Genomic DNA, 16,485 nt, shown 5'->3' with positions numbered 1-16,485 from the left:
TTTTATTAAAACAAAAGGTCAATGCTACAACAATAAAATAACTTTCTTTTTTAATAAACATATGGTATATGAAGTGACCAAGTTGAACAAATAGTTTTATCCTATAATAATTGTGTGTTTAATAATAAATGTTGTATACACTCTACTATTTTTACTATAATTTATTTCTACAAATATCCATTTATATATTATAACACATGTTATATATAATTGTTATATAATATAGTTAATATATATATTTAGTAAAATATATATATCCATCTATTTATATAATCTTTTTGTTTTAAAGATCACGTTTCCCTCTGCATCCAGAAGCTTCCCTAGTCATGGCTCCAGAGGAGAAAGTGAGTTTGGTAACTCTGCACAGCCCATCTTTATTTAAATCCAATTTACTTATAAGTCATGCCATCGCCTTCCTTAAGTCATTTATAGACTCCACATCAAGAATCCCTGATATGATATAAAGAGAATTGACTTAAGAGTTTACCAAAGTTGAAAGCCTGTCTCTAACACCTTTTTACTGTGACTATGGCTATAGGATATAAATAGGATATATAAGATAGAATATCAATGTAGATTTAGATGATATATCAATCAGGGCCAGAATTCTCCAGAAATCATTCATGTCTGTTCATGATTATCTATGCTCTTTGGTATTTTTTGGATCACAAGAAGAGAGAAGCAGTGTCTGAATGAACAGCAACAATAATGACTAATTGGCAATATCCCTACCCTACTCCTAACACCATGCCATAGACATGTGCTATAAGAAGCAATAGAAACAATAACCCTTGGAAACAAGAGAAATAGAATTAAACCCACATTCATAAAGGCCTATAAGCTCTAGAAGACCAAGAAATATGGTCCCCTTTTTTTACAAAAAAAAAAAAAAAGTATTGGTTTATCATGATATAGTACAAGTGAAGATTCTTCAAGTGAGAAGACTGATCTGAAAGGAAACATTTACTGCTCAAACACATCCTATGACTAAATGAGACCACAAGTTTCCAATGCTGTTCATCAGGAACCTTTCAGAAACCCCCAATTGCCTTGAATGACAGAAAATGAGCTTTGATTTCAGTGAATAGTGGGGCAATAATTTTGTCTTAGGATAGCAGGGATTAGAGAGATGCTTTAAAAAGACATTCCACTTTAATTTTGTGCTTCACTTTCCCTAAAATACTCTTGCTCCTATGTAGATCTGACATACCTTGGGTACTTACATAATATTAACATAATTGACTATAATTGACAACATAATGCTGCTGGTATTGTGATATAAAATGCAAGGAAGCTTGAAGAAAAAGATGCTGATTTTTTTTCTCCTTAAAGCAATGGTTAGATTTAATTTCAAAGTTTTCAGAAAATATTGAAATACAGTAATCAGTATGAAATTTAACCAGGTGACTATCATATCTCCAGCAAAGGTTGGGGGGAGGGCAGTAACATGTACTGCTGACAGAAATCCCACCAACTGTCAAAAAGCAGGTCAGATTCCAAATTGGGATCTAAGCAAAAATAAACCAGAGCTAGGCCAGGTCAAAAATCTGGTTTATCAGAATGTCTACAAATAAAGGGGTCTAGATGGATAGATGCAGGAGGGCACAAAGTTAAAACAAATGTCTTAAATTTAGGAGTTTGATGCCAAATGAGGGAAACACGCTACTACGGATATCACTAGAGGAAGAATGTCCAGTTAGCTCTCCTTCCCCCATCCTCTACCCTCACCTAATTTTACATATGAAGAAATTTAAGTCCTGAAAGGTAAAAGTATTTGCCCAAAGTTGATAAAATAATAAGTAAAAGTAGAATTTGAACCCATGTCCTTTGACTTGAATTCCAAAATTCTTTAATATCCATCATTCTGTCTATATGTATATGTCAGGCAAAAGTTCTGTATATTAAATGTGGTCTGCCTCTTCTAATCTTCAGTATTATTTCATAGTACTGATGTATTCTCTTCTTCTATATTGGTATTCTCTGTCACAGTTTATCTTTATATATTTGGAAGTAGCTGATAGCCGAGTGGATAGAGTATGGGAACTAGAAACAGAAAGTCCTGACCCATACTGTCACCCAGGGCAAGTCATTTAATCTCTGTTTGCTTCAGTTTCCTTAGCTGTAAAATGGTGATAATAATAGCACCTACCTGTAGGATTGTAGGATCAAATAAGATAGTATTTGTAAAAGCACCTAACAGTGTGTGGCACAAGGTATATAAATGGTTGCTTCTTCCCCTAATATGTATTGCCACATAGTAAGTTGAAGCTACCATTACCTTTCTTGGCTCAGTTAACTCAGAGAAGGTAGAGATATAGCAGCAGAGCAGCAACAGACTTAACTTCCATAAAGAATGCCAAAAAAATACTTGATTAAATATTTTTTGACATTTTTCAAGGACCTGCCACCATATAAAGTGATTCATAGTACAAATGATTGATTGATTGAAAATCAGCTGGATTTCCTGCTGGCCCATGGAAGCAAATTGATCTAATTCTTGAAATTTCTCAGCTTTGGAGAACTCTCCTTTTTAAAACCAGGGATATTCTTTCCAAGTAAAATGTGGGGTACAAGAATATTATTTTCTCCCTTTCCTCTGGGAGCAGCAGTGATTTATAACAGAAGCATATGGCCATAGTACACATGTGCTTGCAGAGTCTGAGAAGAGAACTCAAGCATATTGTTTCTGAACCTTACCTTCATATATGGTGAAGGAGAAAAGTTGATTATAAATTCTTTAAATCAGTAGTGTCAAACTCAAATAGAAAAGGGGGACACATATTAACTTAGTTTTAAAATGAAATATCTATGTTTTATTGCATTTTTATTTAATTTGTAAAATATTTCCCATTCACTTGTCATTTGGGTCATACCATATACAAGAACTCTTTGAGCTGCATGTGGCTCACATATTGGACACTTTTATTTTAAGGTAACATGGTAATATAATCTAGCCTTTTAGCACAGAAAGGAATTTTCTTGAAGAACATCAGCTTTAAAAGTTGCTTCCAAGTTCAAGAATTCCTGAGTTTGAAAGTCCAAGCAGGTAACCTTTTAGAGAAAGAAAGATTCTTTCTTGATTTATACTATTCCTTGAAGAAGCAAAAAGGTAGTCCATATTGTTCTTGCACAGTGTATATTACAAGAGTGAATCCAGTGAATTATTCATGCAGTGTAAGCTTAATGAGCTTGTTCAGAAAGCTCTAACACATGTTTACCCTTTGGGTTAGTCTAAAGTACAGAGTGACCTTAAGAGACTTGGGAAGAATGGTAGAATTCTGGGAAAGGAATAACTAGAATTTATTTTCATGCAGATTTTCAGTCATGTTCAATTCTTTTTGATCCCATTTGGAATTTTCTTGGCATAGAGAGTATACCATTTCCTTTTCCAATGTCTATTCTTGCTGATGAGGAAACTGAGGCAAATAGGGTTAAGTGTCTAGCCCAGGGTCACACAGTAAGTATCTGAGATCAGATTTGAATTCAGGAAGATGAATTTTTTTCTCCAGGACTGGCACCTCATGCTCCTCACTGGAATAGCTACCCCTCATTGAAATTAATTATACAAATAGCAATCACATCTTTATTTTCCTTTGAGAAGAGGTGAAGAACTGGGAAGCTAAGTGCTTCATAATTCTGAATTTGTTCATGGACTCTAGTGAGTACTTAACTTTTTATAAATCTTCTGCAAAGTGAAATAAAGACTGTCTTGAATCCCATGACCCCATGGTACTTTGAGTACCTGTATAGGATTTGGTCACTCTTCTGCCACACCTGCAACCTAGACAACCTAGACAAATTATGTATCTAAATTTTATTTAGACTATTTTTATGGAATAATCCAGATGGAGACAGTAAGAGAAAGGAAATTAAATAGAAATTTTAGGAGCAAGCCTAGAGAATGAGATTAAATCTGTTTGAGCTCAGAGTATTTGGGTTACCACAGGTTACACAAGAAACTAGGTTGTTGATGCTCTCCCCTCACCATATTTCTCCCAGACCATCTCGGCAAGTCTACTTATTAATATCCTCTTCTTTTCTTCCACCTCCCAATTTCTAATTCTTGCTCTGAGCATGCTGTTGTTTAGTCATTTTTTCAGTCATGTCTGACTCTTTGTAACCCCATCTGGGGTTTTCTTGTCAAAGTTAATGGAAAATTTTACCATTTCCTTCTCCAATTTATTTTATAAAGAAACTGAGGTGAACATATTTAAGTGACTTTTCTAGAATCACCCTGCTAGTAATGTCTGAAGTCAAATTTGTATCCAAGAAGATGAGTCTTCCTAATTCAAGGCCTGGCACTTTATCCTCTATGATACCTATCTGCTCCTTGCTCTGGGCATAGCATGTAAAATATTTAACCTCATTATCTCTGTGACTTCTTAGACCAAAACTTTCCTTTACATTCTTCCTTTAAACGTATTGAATTCTTCTATTAGAATAAATTCCAAAAGAGCAGGACTATTACTTTTTACATCAGTATCCCCAACATTTAGCATATAATAAATGCTGAGACATTTGCAAAAATACTTGTATTTATATTGTGCAGTTTTTGCATTTGCTTAGATATGTACCTATTTTATTCTTCAATTAGAATGTAAATTTATTGAGGAATTTTTCAGTTTTGTCTTTGTATTTCTAGAACCTAGCACAAAGCCATAAGTAATTTTGCTTGTTGAAATAATTTGTTTAATTAATATTTGAAATTTTATATTTCCTTATCTATGAAAAAAAGAGAAAAAATTCCTTATCTATGAAAAAATCTCAAATATACTCAGCATCTTTCAATAGTATGACCACAGGGTTATTTCACCCTAAAACAATTCACCTTTTAATATCATTAATTTTGTCTTAATCAATGAACAGCTCTATTATATCCTGTATGCATTTTCCCACCTTCAAATAATCATTTATTTAGTACTTAGTATGTATTATGCACTGTTTGGAAATGGTAAATCAAAAATAAAAGCTAAGAATGATTCTTACCAAAGAACAGGTATAACTTTTTCTTAAAGAAGAGGCCCATGTTCAGAATTTGCAAATGAAGGAAATGAGAGGAGAGTGAAATGGAAGGTATCTTTCTAATTATGACAGCTCAAATGTCTCTCTTCTTTTTTCCCCACTTAGTATCTTAATTCAAGGAACAGAAATGATTATAAATTGGCAGCTGTTAAAATGTTTAGGTTAGTTTAAAATGTAGTTTGTGTGAGCAAAGAATTTGAATAAGAAATTTTCAGAAAAAGAAATCAAAGCTGTCAATAGTTACATGAAAAAATACCCTAAATCCCTATTCCTTAAAATGCAAATTAAAACAATCCTGAGTTACCACCTCATATCCATAAGATTGATTAACATGACAGAAAAATAAAATACTAAGTTCTGGAGGGAATATAGGAAAAACAGGTACACTAACAAACACTAGAACTCCACTAGCTGGTGGAGCTGTAAGCTGGTCCAAGCATTCTGGAAATCATTTTGAAACTAAATGAAAAGGATTATAAAATTATATATACTCTTTGACCCAACAATATCACTAGTAGGCTTATATCAAATTTTTAAAAAAGAATATACAGAAATATTTATAGCACCTCTTTTTATGGTGGCAAAGAATTGGAATTTGAGGAGATGCTCATCAATTGTAGAATGAATGAACAAATTGTTGCATATAATTATAATGGAATAATTTTGTGCTATAAGAAATGGCAAATAGGATAGTTTCTGAAAATTTTGAAAATATTTACATTAACTCATTAAGAATGAACAGAACCAAGAAAATACAGCAGCAATTCTGTAATGTTGATCAACTGTAAAAGTGTTAGCTAGTTTGATCAATACAATGATCTAAGACAATTCCAAAATACCCCAAATTTTAAAAATTACAATTGACTGGATGAAGTCTGAGTGCAGATTGAAGCATCCTTTTTAACTTTATTTATTTTTGCCTTTTTTGCAGCATATATAACATGGAAATATGTTTTGTATGACTTCACATGTATAATTGATAACATTATGCTTACTTTCTCAATGGGAGAGGAGCAACAAGGAGAGAGCTTGAAACTCAACTTTTTAAAATGAATGCTAAATAAAAGGGAGCATTTGTTCATCAAAAAAGTATATTCTCTGAAAGGGCAACAGAATAATTTTTTCAGTTACTGAATTCAACAAGATTCTCGCACAGTTCTATTTACAGCTAAGAAAGATTATTGGAAAATATCTTTCCAGAGCAGTTGAAATGCAGTTGTATTCTTCCATATTTTCCAGGGGAAAAGGGGTACGTACTATTATCTTGAATGCATATGCAGGTATATTATGTATGTGCACACATCTACTGTTACAACAAGATAAATAATTATAGAAACTATAGCAAAATTATTATTAAGAATGAGCATTATATAGGGCCTACTGCGTGCCAAACACTGTGCCAAATTACAAATGTTATCTCATTTGATAGTCACAAAAACTATCAACTATCTAAATTTTATAATTGAGAAAACTGAGGCAATACAAAATTAAGTGATTTGACCAAGACTATGCAATTAGCACAATTGGGGGATTGGGATGGGTTGGTCTTTAACCTAGGAGAAAACTGAGCCCTGGTATAAATGAAAGAACATGGCTCATTTCTTTGGACATTTGTAGAAATGCCATGTTTCTCAAGTTTTCTGCAACATAGGAAAAAACAAATTGTACTTTTGACTGAACAGGTGATTTTTATGAGTCCTTTAGAAGCAGCTAAGATTATATTAATGAAAACCTTGTTTTAGGAATTATGATTTTAGAGGTACTGAAACTACCTTTTATTAACAAAAAAAGCACTTCTTGTTTCTTACAATACAAACTATTGTGGATCTTTATTGAAAAGGATGATTTGCAGTTTCAGATATGTAGTTAACTCTCCAAAAAATATGCTTGTCCATGGTCTAGTCTCAGAGAAGGACCTTATTAATAAAATATGATTGAAAAACACTGCATCTGAAATCAAATGACCTGGGTCCAAATCTCAGGTCTAAAATTTGCTACTTGTATGACCTTAGGCAGATAATTTCACATCTCTAGGCCTCAGTTTTCTTTCATCTGAAAAAATAAGAGATTTAGGTGTCCTTTTCAACTCTAACTCATAAGTACCTAAGACAGTGAGAGTTATATTCTTCCCAATAGACTATAGGTTTCTTGAGGAAACAGGATATTTTTAATTTGCCTTTCAATTCTCAATCTCTAGCATAGTCGCATTTTTTTCTCTTATTTCTTTTCTTTTTTTCTCTCCCTTCCTCCCTCTCTTTGTCTCCTCTTTCTCTCCCTCCCTTCTTTCCTCCCTCTCTCTTTACCTCCCTCCCTCCTTTCTTTCCTTCCTTCCTCCTTTCCTTCCTTCCTTCCTTCCTTCCTTCCTTCCTTCCTTCCTTCCTTCCTTCCTTCCTTCCTTCCTTCCTTCCTTCCTTCCTTCCTTCCTTCCTTCCTTCCTTCCTTCTTCCTTTCTTCCTAGTGTAGATCTGTGATTTCATTACTGCAGGAAACTCCAAGTGTGGAAACTTCTTCCATTGATGCTACTTAGCAACTAACTGTGACAGAATTTCAGAGAGGTTCTTTGAGCACTGAAAAGTTTAAATGATTTGCCTAGATCACACAAAAAGTTGGTTTTATAGGTATGATCCAACAGATTTACCGAAATTTAAAGCTGGCCCAGTTTCCATTAAATATCTATCCCATAGTAAATTTGATAAATGCATACTGAATTCAGTTTAATTGTATTATGATAAACCAGTCACAAAATAGGCACAGAGGATCCCATTATAGTGAGATCCCATTATTTAATATGTATCTGAGATGGCTTAAGAATTATTATAATAATTCTTCCTTAGAATGGAAAGTTTAATATATAGAGAGTTGCTGTAACTATTCTTCATCTCTACTAAGGGATAAAGATGAAATGAACTTAAATGTAGCCATAGAAAAAGTTTCCAATATATAAGTTTTGTTATGTGTTGCAATTAATAAGGTAGGGAGGGGAGAGAAGCTGCGGATTCACTTTTCCTTAGTGATCTTTAAGAATATCAGAGACACTCATCATTCCATTTTAAATTGCTCTAACTGATGGCAGGTGAAGGTTAGACTAAATGACTTCGGAAGGTCTCTTCCAAATCTAAGATTCTAAGAATATGCCTGGGAATATTCTGTCTTCTGTTAAATAATGGGAAAGCCCATCTTTGCAACAATTCTTGCGCACAGTACAAACTAACCATCACAACATTGCCACTGAAATGTGCTTTCATAACTGAATTCTGGAGAACAAGGTGCAATAAAACCAAATCAACTGTCGCTTTCTCGGTCAAAGTAGTGATCTAGAACTATGATAAAACCAATTATTGAGGACCATGCTTTTCTAGGACTTCCCTACCTTTCCTTTTTCCTATTGTCAGCGCTATTTGTACCCTAGATGCTACTGTAAATTGCCATGTTTTGAGGTTCAATTCAGTGGAGAAAAAGTCATGCATGATTGTGTCTTCCTAAAATACTACTGTGAGAAATCCCTTCATTTAAAAGTCTGGTATAGTGGAAATTTTACTGGACCAGAATGCACTTTAATAAAAATTGATTATGCTGTAACAATGTTCAAGGGCAGAAGAGACAGCAAATTTAGTGAATAGAGCTAAACCTAGATTCAAGTCTCACCTTTGACAGATGATAGCTATTTAACCCTTGACAAGCCTTGCAGTTTCTCAGGGCACTAGATACTTTTTTAAAGATTTTAAGTTATAGAGAATATGACCTATCCCTATCCTTCTGTTCAAAGAACATTCATTTAAAATTGGGCTCTAACACTGTTTATGTGACTGTATGGAAGACAATTCATCAATCCAAAATGAAGTCTTTTATCTGAAACAATAAGTATGATAATAGTTATACTGCCTACTTGAAAGGAATACTGTAAAACACCATAGAAATGTGAGCCATTATTAGAATTATGCCATTTTGAAGTCAGGCGATAGGAAATGTTACCTGAAACCCAATGTACTATTTGAGCAAAAATTAAGACATATTTTAGATTTTGAAATAAAATCTATTTGACTTTTCAGGGTGCCACTTCAATAATAGCAAAAGTATGGGGTTTAAATATCATTTAAAACTCAGACTCAGTGTCATAAATAGTATCTAGTCCAAACCCCTCTTTACAAAGTTAAATAAATTGAGGCTCAGGAAAATCACCAGACTTATCCAAAGTCACGTTTTCTTATATGGTATTATTTTAAAGCCTCAAGGCTAGAAACTAAGTGGGTCATCTTATTGCATCAGGACTACAATAAAGAAATTTCAAGAGAATAAAGAAAACTTCTTAGAGAATTATGGGAAAATTATACTTAAAGATATGAATTTTCTTTTCTGATTGTGGCCAAATTTTAAAAACATTTAGCTAATTTTGTGATATAACATCATAGTTTAATGGAAAAACTATTAAATTTGAAGTCAGAGGACTTAATTTTAAATCCTGACTTTGTCATACTTTGTGATGTTCAGCAAGTGACTTCATCTCTATGGTCCTCAGTTTCCTAATCTTTAAAATGAAAAAGTTGGACTAAATCATTATGGTCTCCAAAGTTCTTAATTCTACGAATCTATGACTACCAATATTATAGGCACTTTGGGAGAAGCAAAGTAAGGATAAGGCGCTGTTCCTTCCCTAAAAGTGTTTAAATACACTTGTGGAGATGAGTCTGACACACATAAAATAAAAGAAAATAATATAATTGTGTGATGCAAACATATAGTTGATATATAGTTAAGATTTTAGTCTCTTTTCATACCCATCATTCATTTCCTCTAACAGAATTGTGATGCCTTCATATCAATTGTTTTAGGGTCAGTTTTAAATTTTTATAAAATTCTGTCTCCACTAAGTTTCCTAACTTAATTTATCTCTCATTTAGTTTCGATTATGGACCATTTGAAAATCAAATTACATTTGGTAGATACTTTTAAGTGTTATTTTTTTCCTTTAAATTTTCCCACTTTTCACATAACGCCATCAATGTTAATTTAGCTTCAGGATATCTACAAATATATTCCTTCTCCTCCTCATCCCTAAGCCACTCCATCAGATTACTGACAATTCTTAGAATCCCCAGTTTCCTTCCACATTCAACTCAAAACTTTTTTTTAATGTTCTTTGACTATGGAAATATTCATGCTTATTGAGTTGTCAAGTTCTAAATAAGAAAAACAAAGGAACAGGAAAAATCAGTTCAAATATCACCTTCCATATAAAACTTTTTTTTCTAAAACTCTTCTTCAATTTCCAGTGTCAAGTATTCTTTCTCTTCAAATTACTTTGTATTTATTTTATAAATATTTTGTTTACATATAAAGAACTGGTTTACATTTGTCTCTGTATTTCCAGAATCTATCACAGTGCTTGGCACATAACCTAGGCACTTAATAAATTTTTGTTGACTGATGATGTCCGTGTTGCAACATTCTCAGCAACTATTCACTGCATATCCCTTTCTTCAATCCCCAAACTGTCATGAATCTTAGTCTTTAGTGTAGCTAGTAGGTGAAATAGATCTGGTTATCAGAAAGACTGGAGTGTAATTCCAGCTTCAGACACTTTCTAGCTGTGTGACCATGAGCAAGTCACTTAAGCTATGTCTACTTCAGTTTCCTCATCTATAAAATGGGGATGTTAAGAACATCTACCTCCTAGAGTTGGTGCTAGGATCGAATGAGAGAATATTTGTAAAGTGCTTTGTAAACCTGAAAGTGATTTATAACTATATCACTGAACTGTACTCTCTGCCTGGGTTTCCTTCCTCCACATTGCTTGTTGAATTCTTAGCTACTCTTTAAACTCCAACTCAAATGGGCTTTCCTTTATGAAGTCTCCCTGCTGATTAGAGACTTTTCCATTTCTGACTTCACCTAACACTTGGTGTAGTCCAAATCTAGTCCAAATCGTAGCTTAGTTGAAACAAATAGTTCTAGGAAGTTGCCAGAGTGGAAGAGATTAAATGACATCCTCATGATCACATCATACAAATGTCAAGAAAGAATTTAAATTCAAATATTTCTTATTTTAATTTCAACTGTGTATATATATATATTAGGCTCTGTGATTGTTCTTCAACTTATGATATACTGACATGCATTATAACTGAGTTTGCTTTTTATTCTTTACTTGTCTTATTGTTATTCAGTTATTCAGTTATTTCAGTCATGTATAACTCTTCTTGATCCCATTTGGGGTTTTCTTTGGTAAAGATAATAGAGTGGTTTGCCATTTCCATCTGCAGATACTTTTACAGATGAGGAAATTGAGTCAAACAGGGTTAACTGACTTGCCCGTGTCCCACAGGTAGTATGTATATGAGGTCATATTTGAACTCCAGGCCTTGTTTTCTATCAACTAAACCACTTATCAGTTTTTAAACTAAAATATTAACTTCTCTAGGCTAGGGACCATGTCTTATTTACACTTGGTACTTTCCCCATTGCCTAACATACTTTTCTAAACACAGCAGAAACTCAATAAATGTTGGTTGTTGTTATATGGTTGTATTTTCCAGCCAGAGGTAGCATCTTTTAGTGTTGACAGTCTTCTATGAAACCATAGTAGAAAGACCTTACAATTCTTGGAAATAAATTAATAACTTTCTCAAATAAATTGAACGCACAAGAATATTTTGCTTTATTTTAACCTGAGATTGATGGTCCAAAACAGATTTTGAAAGACTTCTAAATAAGATGACTGGAAGTAGTGCCTTAGTTTACAAAGCTAATTTATAAATACTTTGTTTTATTATTGGTAAAATTCATTTTCATCTGATTATAGTATCACATATAGTAACTTCTAGCTTTATTGGTCTAAAGCTAGAAGGGATATCAGGAACTATCTAGTTCAATCCTTCATTTTAGAGATGGGGAAACTGAAGCTAAGAGAATTGAAGTGACTTACCAAGGTGACATAAGTAGAGTATAACTATGATTGCTATGCTCTTTCATGATTATTAACAGATGCCTATTCAGATGTAGATCATTTGGTCAATAAGTATTTATTGAGAACCAACCATAGGCTTAGTAGTAGCCATTATTATCAGATTCAAGTGTCAAGAATATGCCTATTCAAGATATGACATGTTCCCTAAAACACATCTGGGAAGGTTTTTATTTTGGAGGGTAGATATTTGCCAGTATAAGAAAGAAGGAATTCACCTGGGGCCCTGCCATTGCATCATTTTTCTATTTGTTAACTACTTATTCTTGATAACTGAATATTAAGTTCATTCATTTTTTTCTATGTTAGTAAAAGAAAAAAACTGAAAATGCTACCAGAAAACAGTACCCCAGAAAAAGTTCCAGCTACCTCACCCAGCTGCAACTCTTTTTTAGAATTAAATAGGCACAGTGGGGGTATAGAAGTATGTGAGGTGATGTCCTTATACAAAAAACTTTGGCCAGATAGTAATTTACTTCTTATTCACATGTTCAAAAAGTTTTGATCAGATATCTTACTTTTCGCTTACTAAGTACTCCAGTTCATTCAGTATCTCAGTAATTTGTACAGTGGGCTTTGGAAGTAACTAAGTGGGATAGTGGATATGACACTGGGCCATATGTATGTCCAAATTCAACCTCAGACACTCACTGGGTAAGTCACTTAGCTTCAGTTTTCTTGGGTGTAAAAGAGGTATTGAATCTACCTTCCAGGGTTGTTGTAAAAATTAAATGAGATAATAGACAAAGTGTCCAGCACATGGTAGGTAATTAATAAATTATTATTTCCTGTCTTATTAGGGTTTTGGTTGTAGAGATAAGGTAAATAAATAGAGATAAGGTACATAAACACCTATTACATGCTAAGGCATTGTTAAATACTTTATAGATATTATGATCTGCATAGATGAATGCAATACTCAGGTTCAGGCAATATTACCTTATTCTAAAGAAATTAGAAATAAATCCCAGTAAAAAATGCATATTAGTAGAGTGCAAACTTAACTTGGTAAGAAAGATTTGAGGTTAAAGAAAAAGTAGTTTCAAGGTCTATTTCACAATATATAGTCTATTTAGCAATGATCTATATATAAGCGAATTACCTTCCAATGCCATCTATTTCTTTTGCAAGTGATAATGTTGATCTCAGAAAATTCAGTAATTTAAAAGTTACTACTGTACATATACATGTGTATATCCCTTTCTCTCCCTTTAGTGACTGGAGAAAGTACAAAGTCCTTACTTAGATTTAACACTGATGAATCATTTTTCTTGGTTCACTAAATCTCTTAGGGCTCCTCAGCTTTGAAAAGCTGACACTATGGTCAGTCTCTAGATCTTTTTTAATCAGGACACAACACTTCAAGAAAGCTGGTTAAGGGCCTCTCTAAGGGATTCCAAATGTCAGGATATCATGCCTAGTGTATCCAACTGTAATTCAATTTAAGAGAAAGCTTTTTTTTTTTTTCCTGCTCACTTTCTTACTGCTTTCAAACTGGAAACCATCACTATATTAAGGTAAATAAATAAAATAACCAGGCTGAATGAACACCTTGTGATTTCGGGATGAACACCATGTTTTCCCTTCAATACTTACCCAGAGATGGTGGGAATCATTTAATTATAGGAATTTGTCAAACCAGTTAGAGAACAATTAACTTTTTTTTTATTCAGTACACTACACCTAGCTCACAAGTTACTTTAATAACCAACAATTTCAGAAGATTAACTACCTTAAGCCCACAAATGGTGCAATGACTCTTGGAAAGTCACATCTGTCCCTGAAACTTCAGTAGCCTGAAGGTTGCATGCCTCATTGCCTGCAGCTGATAAATTCTGACAATCCAGAAAATGACTGAAAAATCTCATTTAAAGTTATAGAAATTATAAGAAATGGGTCAAAAAAGACAACCTATCTTATTGCTCATTTTTTACTGAAATTATTCTAACTTTACTAAATTAGCTGAACAAATGGGTTTTTAGTTTGAGGTTTTGTGGGAGGGAAAAGATAATGGGTCTTTAATATCACCAGTAGATCAGTGAGTGATAGATCATTATTTTTGTCCACAGACAGAAAATTCCCAACTTTTTTTATATGTAAATATACACTCCCACAATTCCTGGAACCTTACTACATTCATAACTCACTACTGACAGACACACAGACATGGATACAAACTCTTTGGAACAGATGGGAAGTCAGACTTTACTGGGACCATGTCATATATAGTTATGTTAGCAACTGGACTTGTAAGTAATTATTAATAATAATAATAATAATAATCTTACCCTCCCCCCTCCAGGGGACAAAAGAAATTCCCCAAACTATTAAGGATTCCCACTCCCACTTCCATTCACTGATTTTTTTAACCCTTAACAAAGATATAATTGCAGGGTCTCAGAAACTGCTTTTTTAATTTAAAAATTGTTTTCGATTTTTTTTTTTTTTGCTCATTTAATTGCTTAATATCTAACGGTAAAATTCATTGTTTCCTTCATTCAGCACTTTCCATTTTAACTCCCCCCTTCCCACCTCCCCCAAAATCCCTTTCAGGATGAGACCTCTGCATTTTCTTTGCTTGTTTAGGGCAAGAAATGAAGAGCTTCCTCTTTAATTGGCAGAAGCATGCAGGAGGAGCATACCTTCAATTTAGTGTTGGGATACCTCACTTGCACCCTGGCTGTTGTCTTATTGGAGACGGCAGCCTGCCTGAGATCCTCTAGCACTGAAATTATATCATCCAGCACGCATTTCTTATCCTGATTTCTCAACGCACACAGATGGGAAAAAGTATAATTATAGCCCTTGTGGTTCACCTTCATTTCCAGCACAGCTCGGTGGGTCTGCAGGATCCCCTCAGCCTGGAGCAAAATATTGTGTCCGGGTGGGGATAGGAGGATTACCCTGCCATACCTCCCAGGGGTGTGCAAGTCCGAATACAGCTGGCTTTTGGACTGGTCCAGGGGGAAGAGGCTCCCCGCCAGGCTCCGCTCGATCTTCGCCAAGCTGTGGCTGGGAGCGACCAACCGCTCCAGGTCGCTCTCCGGCTGGAAGCGGTTGAGCACGCTGAAGCCGAAGATGATGGTCAGGACTGCAGGCACGGTGAGGAAGAAGACGGGGTGCCGGCTCACGCACAAGCCCAGCCTGTGGCAGAACGACTGGAGCCCTCTGCGAATGACCTGCCGCAGCATCCTCCACCCGATCCAGCTCGCAGACGCTCCCGGCCGTCTTAAAAAGCACATGTGACATGTGTAAGCGCCGGGCTGTCCCCCCTCTTCACCCCGGATACCCCCCCCGTTGACACCCCCCTCCCCTTCGGCCACTATCACCGCCACTGCTGACAAACCCCCCTCCCCCTCCCTTTTCACCTCCTTAACCACGCTGCTTGTCTTTCCCCATCCCCACCTCCATGCACTCCTACTACTCTTTCAAACACTGCAGCAAGTTGCAGCAAGGCGGGCACAAATGGATAGCGGGCGTGGGGGCGGGGGGTGGAGAAGCAGGCAGACATGGGGCCAGGCGATAGAGAGTGGGGGACTCAGGCTGGACGCCTTGGTGCCGGGGACCCCATCTCCACCCTCCTCCCTGGCGCCCCTCTCTGCTTCTCCCTGGGCCCCTTGCTCACCGCATGGGCAGCTTTCTTTTCCTCTCTCGCTATCCCTTCATCTCTCTGCTGCAGTCCCCCCGACCTCCCTTGGAGGAGGTGGTTCGGTGTGGAGCTGTCCCAGGGCTATCCTATCAGTTCGGTTGGATTTATGTACTTAACTAGAACCATGTGCCTCGGTGTTGTAAGAGGCAGACATGTGCCCCGGGAGGGGAGGGGTGGGGGAAGAAAGGAGGGGACGGAGGAGGGAGAGAGAAAAAGGGGGCAGAGATGCTCTTGTTTTTTTTTTTTTTTTTTTTTTTTTTAAGTACCAACAGTTATTTTTAGAGTTTTTGTTTTGCTTTCTTTCTTTCTTTTTCTTTTTTCTTTCTTTCTTTTTTTACTGCTAGCCCAGGGTCACCCAAGTGAGTGAAAGAGGAAACAAGTGAATGTGCGAAGGCTCAGTTAGGCAGGGGGCTCATGGAAAGACAGAGCTGTTAGGAGGCTGGGAAAGCAGGTTAACCCATCGCTGCTGTAAGAAGCCTGCTTTCCTCTCCAGTTTCCCATGGCCCGCGAATTTCGCGTTTCAGCTCCTGTGGAAAAGAGCGGGGAGGATGATGCTGCATTTTTAACATATCACAAAGCGTGCAAAGGATTTCCACACAACACCTCCGGGAGATGCCCTTCTCAAGGCGGTGCCTGCTGCAGCTATGGAAGTGCCTGAAGACCCTGATTTCCTTGGTACTCTTGGGTGCCCAGATCCTTTGCACTCATTTTTGGCTCTCAGGTGCATTGAGAAGAGACATTTGGCGATAGACAAGCTTATAGCATACGCGGGTTGTGGGAGAGGGGGCGGGGTAACAAACCTAAAAATGTATGTGATGTATGTGATAATATTGATGTACTACAGAATATAATA

The 16,485-nt window shown here is 35.7% G+C and overlaps 1 protein-coding gene across 2 annotated transcripts in view; it reads right to left on the bottom strand.

Moving 5' to 3' along the window:
- Positions 1-15,735, bottom strand: part of PTCHD4 (patched domain containing 4) — a 293,634-nt gene extending 277,899 nt beyond the window's left edge. The window contains exons 1-2 of one of the 2 annotated variants that reach the window (XM_074310691.1): positions 15,609-15,735; positions 14,626-15,211 (exon numbers count right to left, since the gene is read on the bottom strand). In XM_074310691.1, coding sequence (XP_074166792.1) covers positions 14,626-15,211; positions 15,609-15,613 — 591 coding nt within the window. In that variant the 5' untranslated portion in view covers positions 15,614-15,735. Of the gene's footprint in view, positions 1-14,625; positions 15,226-15,608 lie in introns of those variants that run through there. The other variant, XM_074310690.1, reaches the window with a different exon arrangement.
- Positions 15,736-16,485: the final 750 nt, after the last annotated feature.

The sequence above is a fragment of the Sminthopsis crassicaudata genome, chromosome 4, assembly GCF_048593235.1.
Source record: "Sminthopsis crassicaudata isolate SCR6 chromosome 4, ASM4859323v1, whole genome shotgun sequence".
NCBI classification, from domain to species: Eukaryota; Metazoa; Chordata; class Mammalia; order Dasyuromorphia; family Dasyuridae; genus Sminthopsis; species Sminthopsis crassicaudata.
Note: the sequence above shows the minus strand (reverse complement) of the source record. Positions and strands in the feature narration are given on the sequence as shown.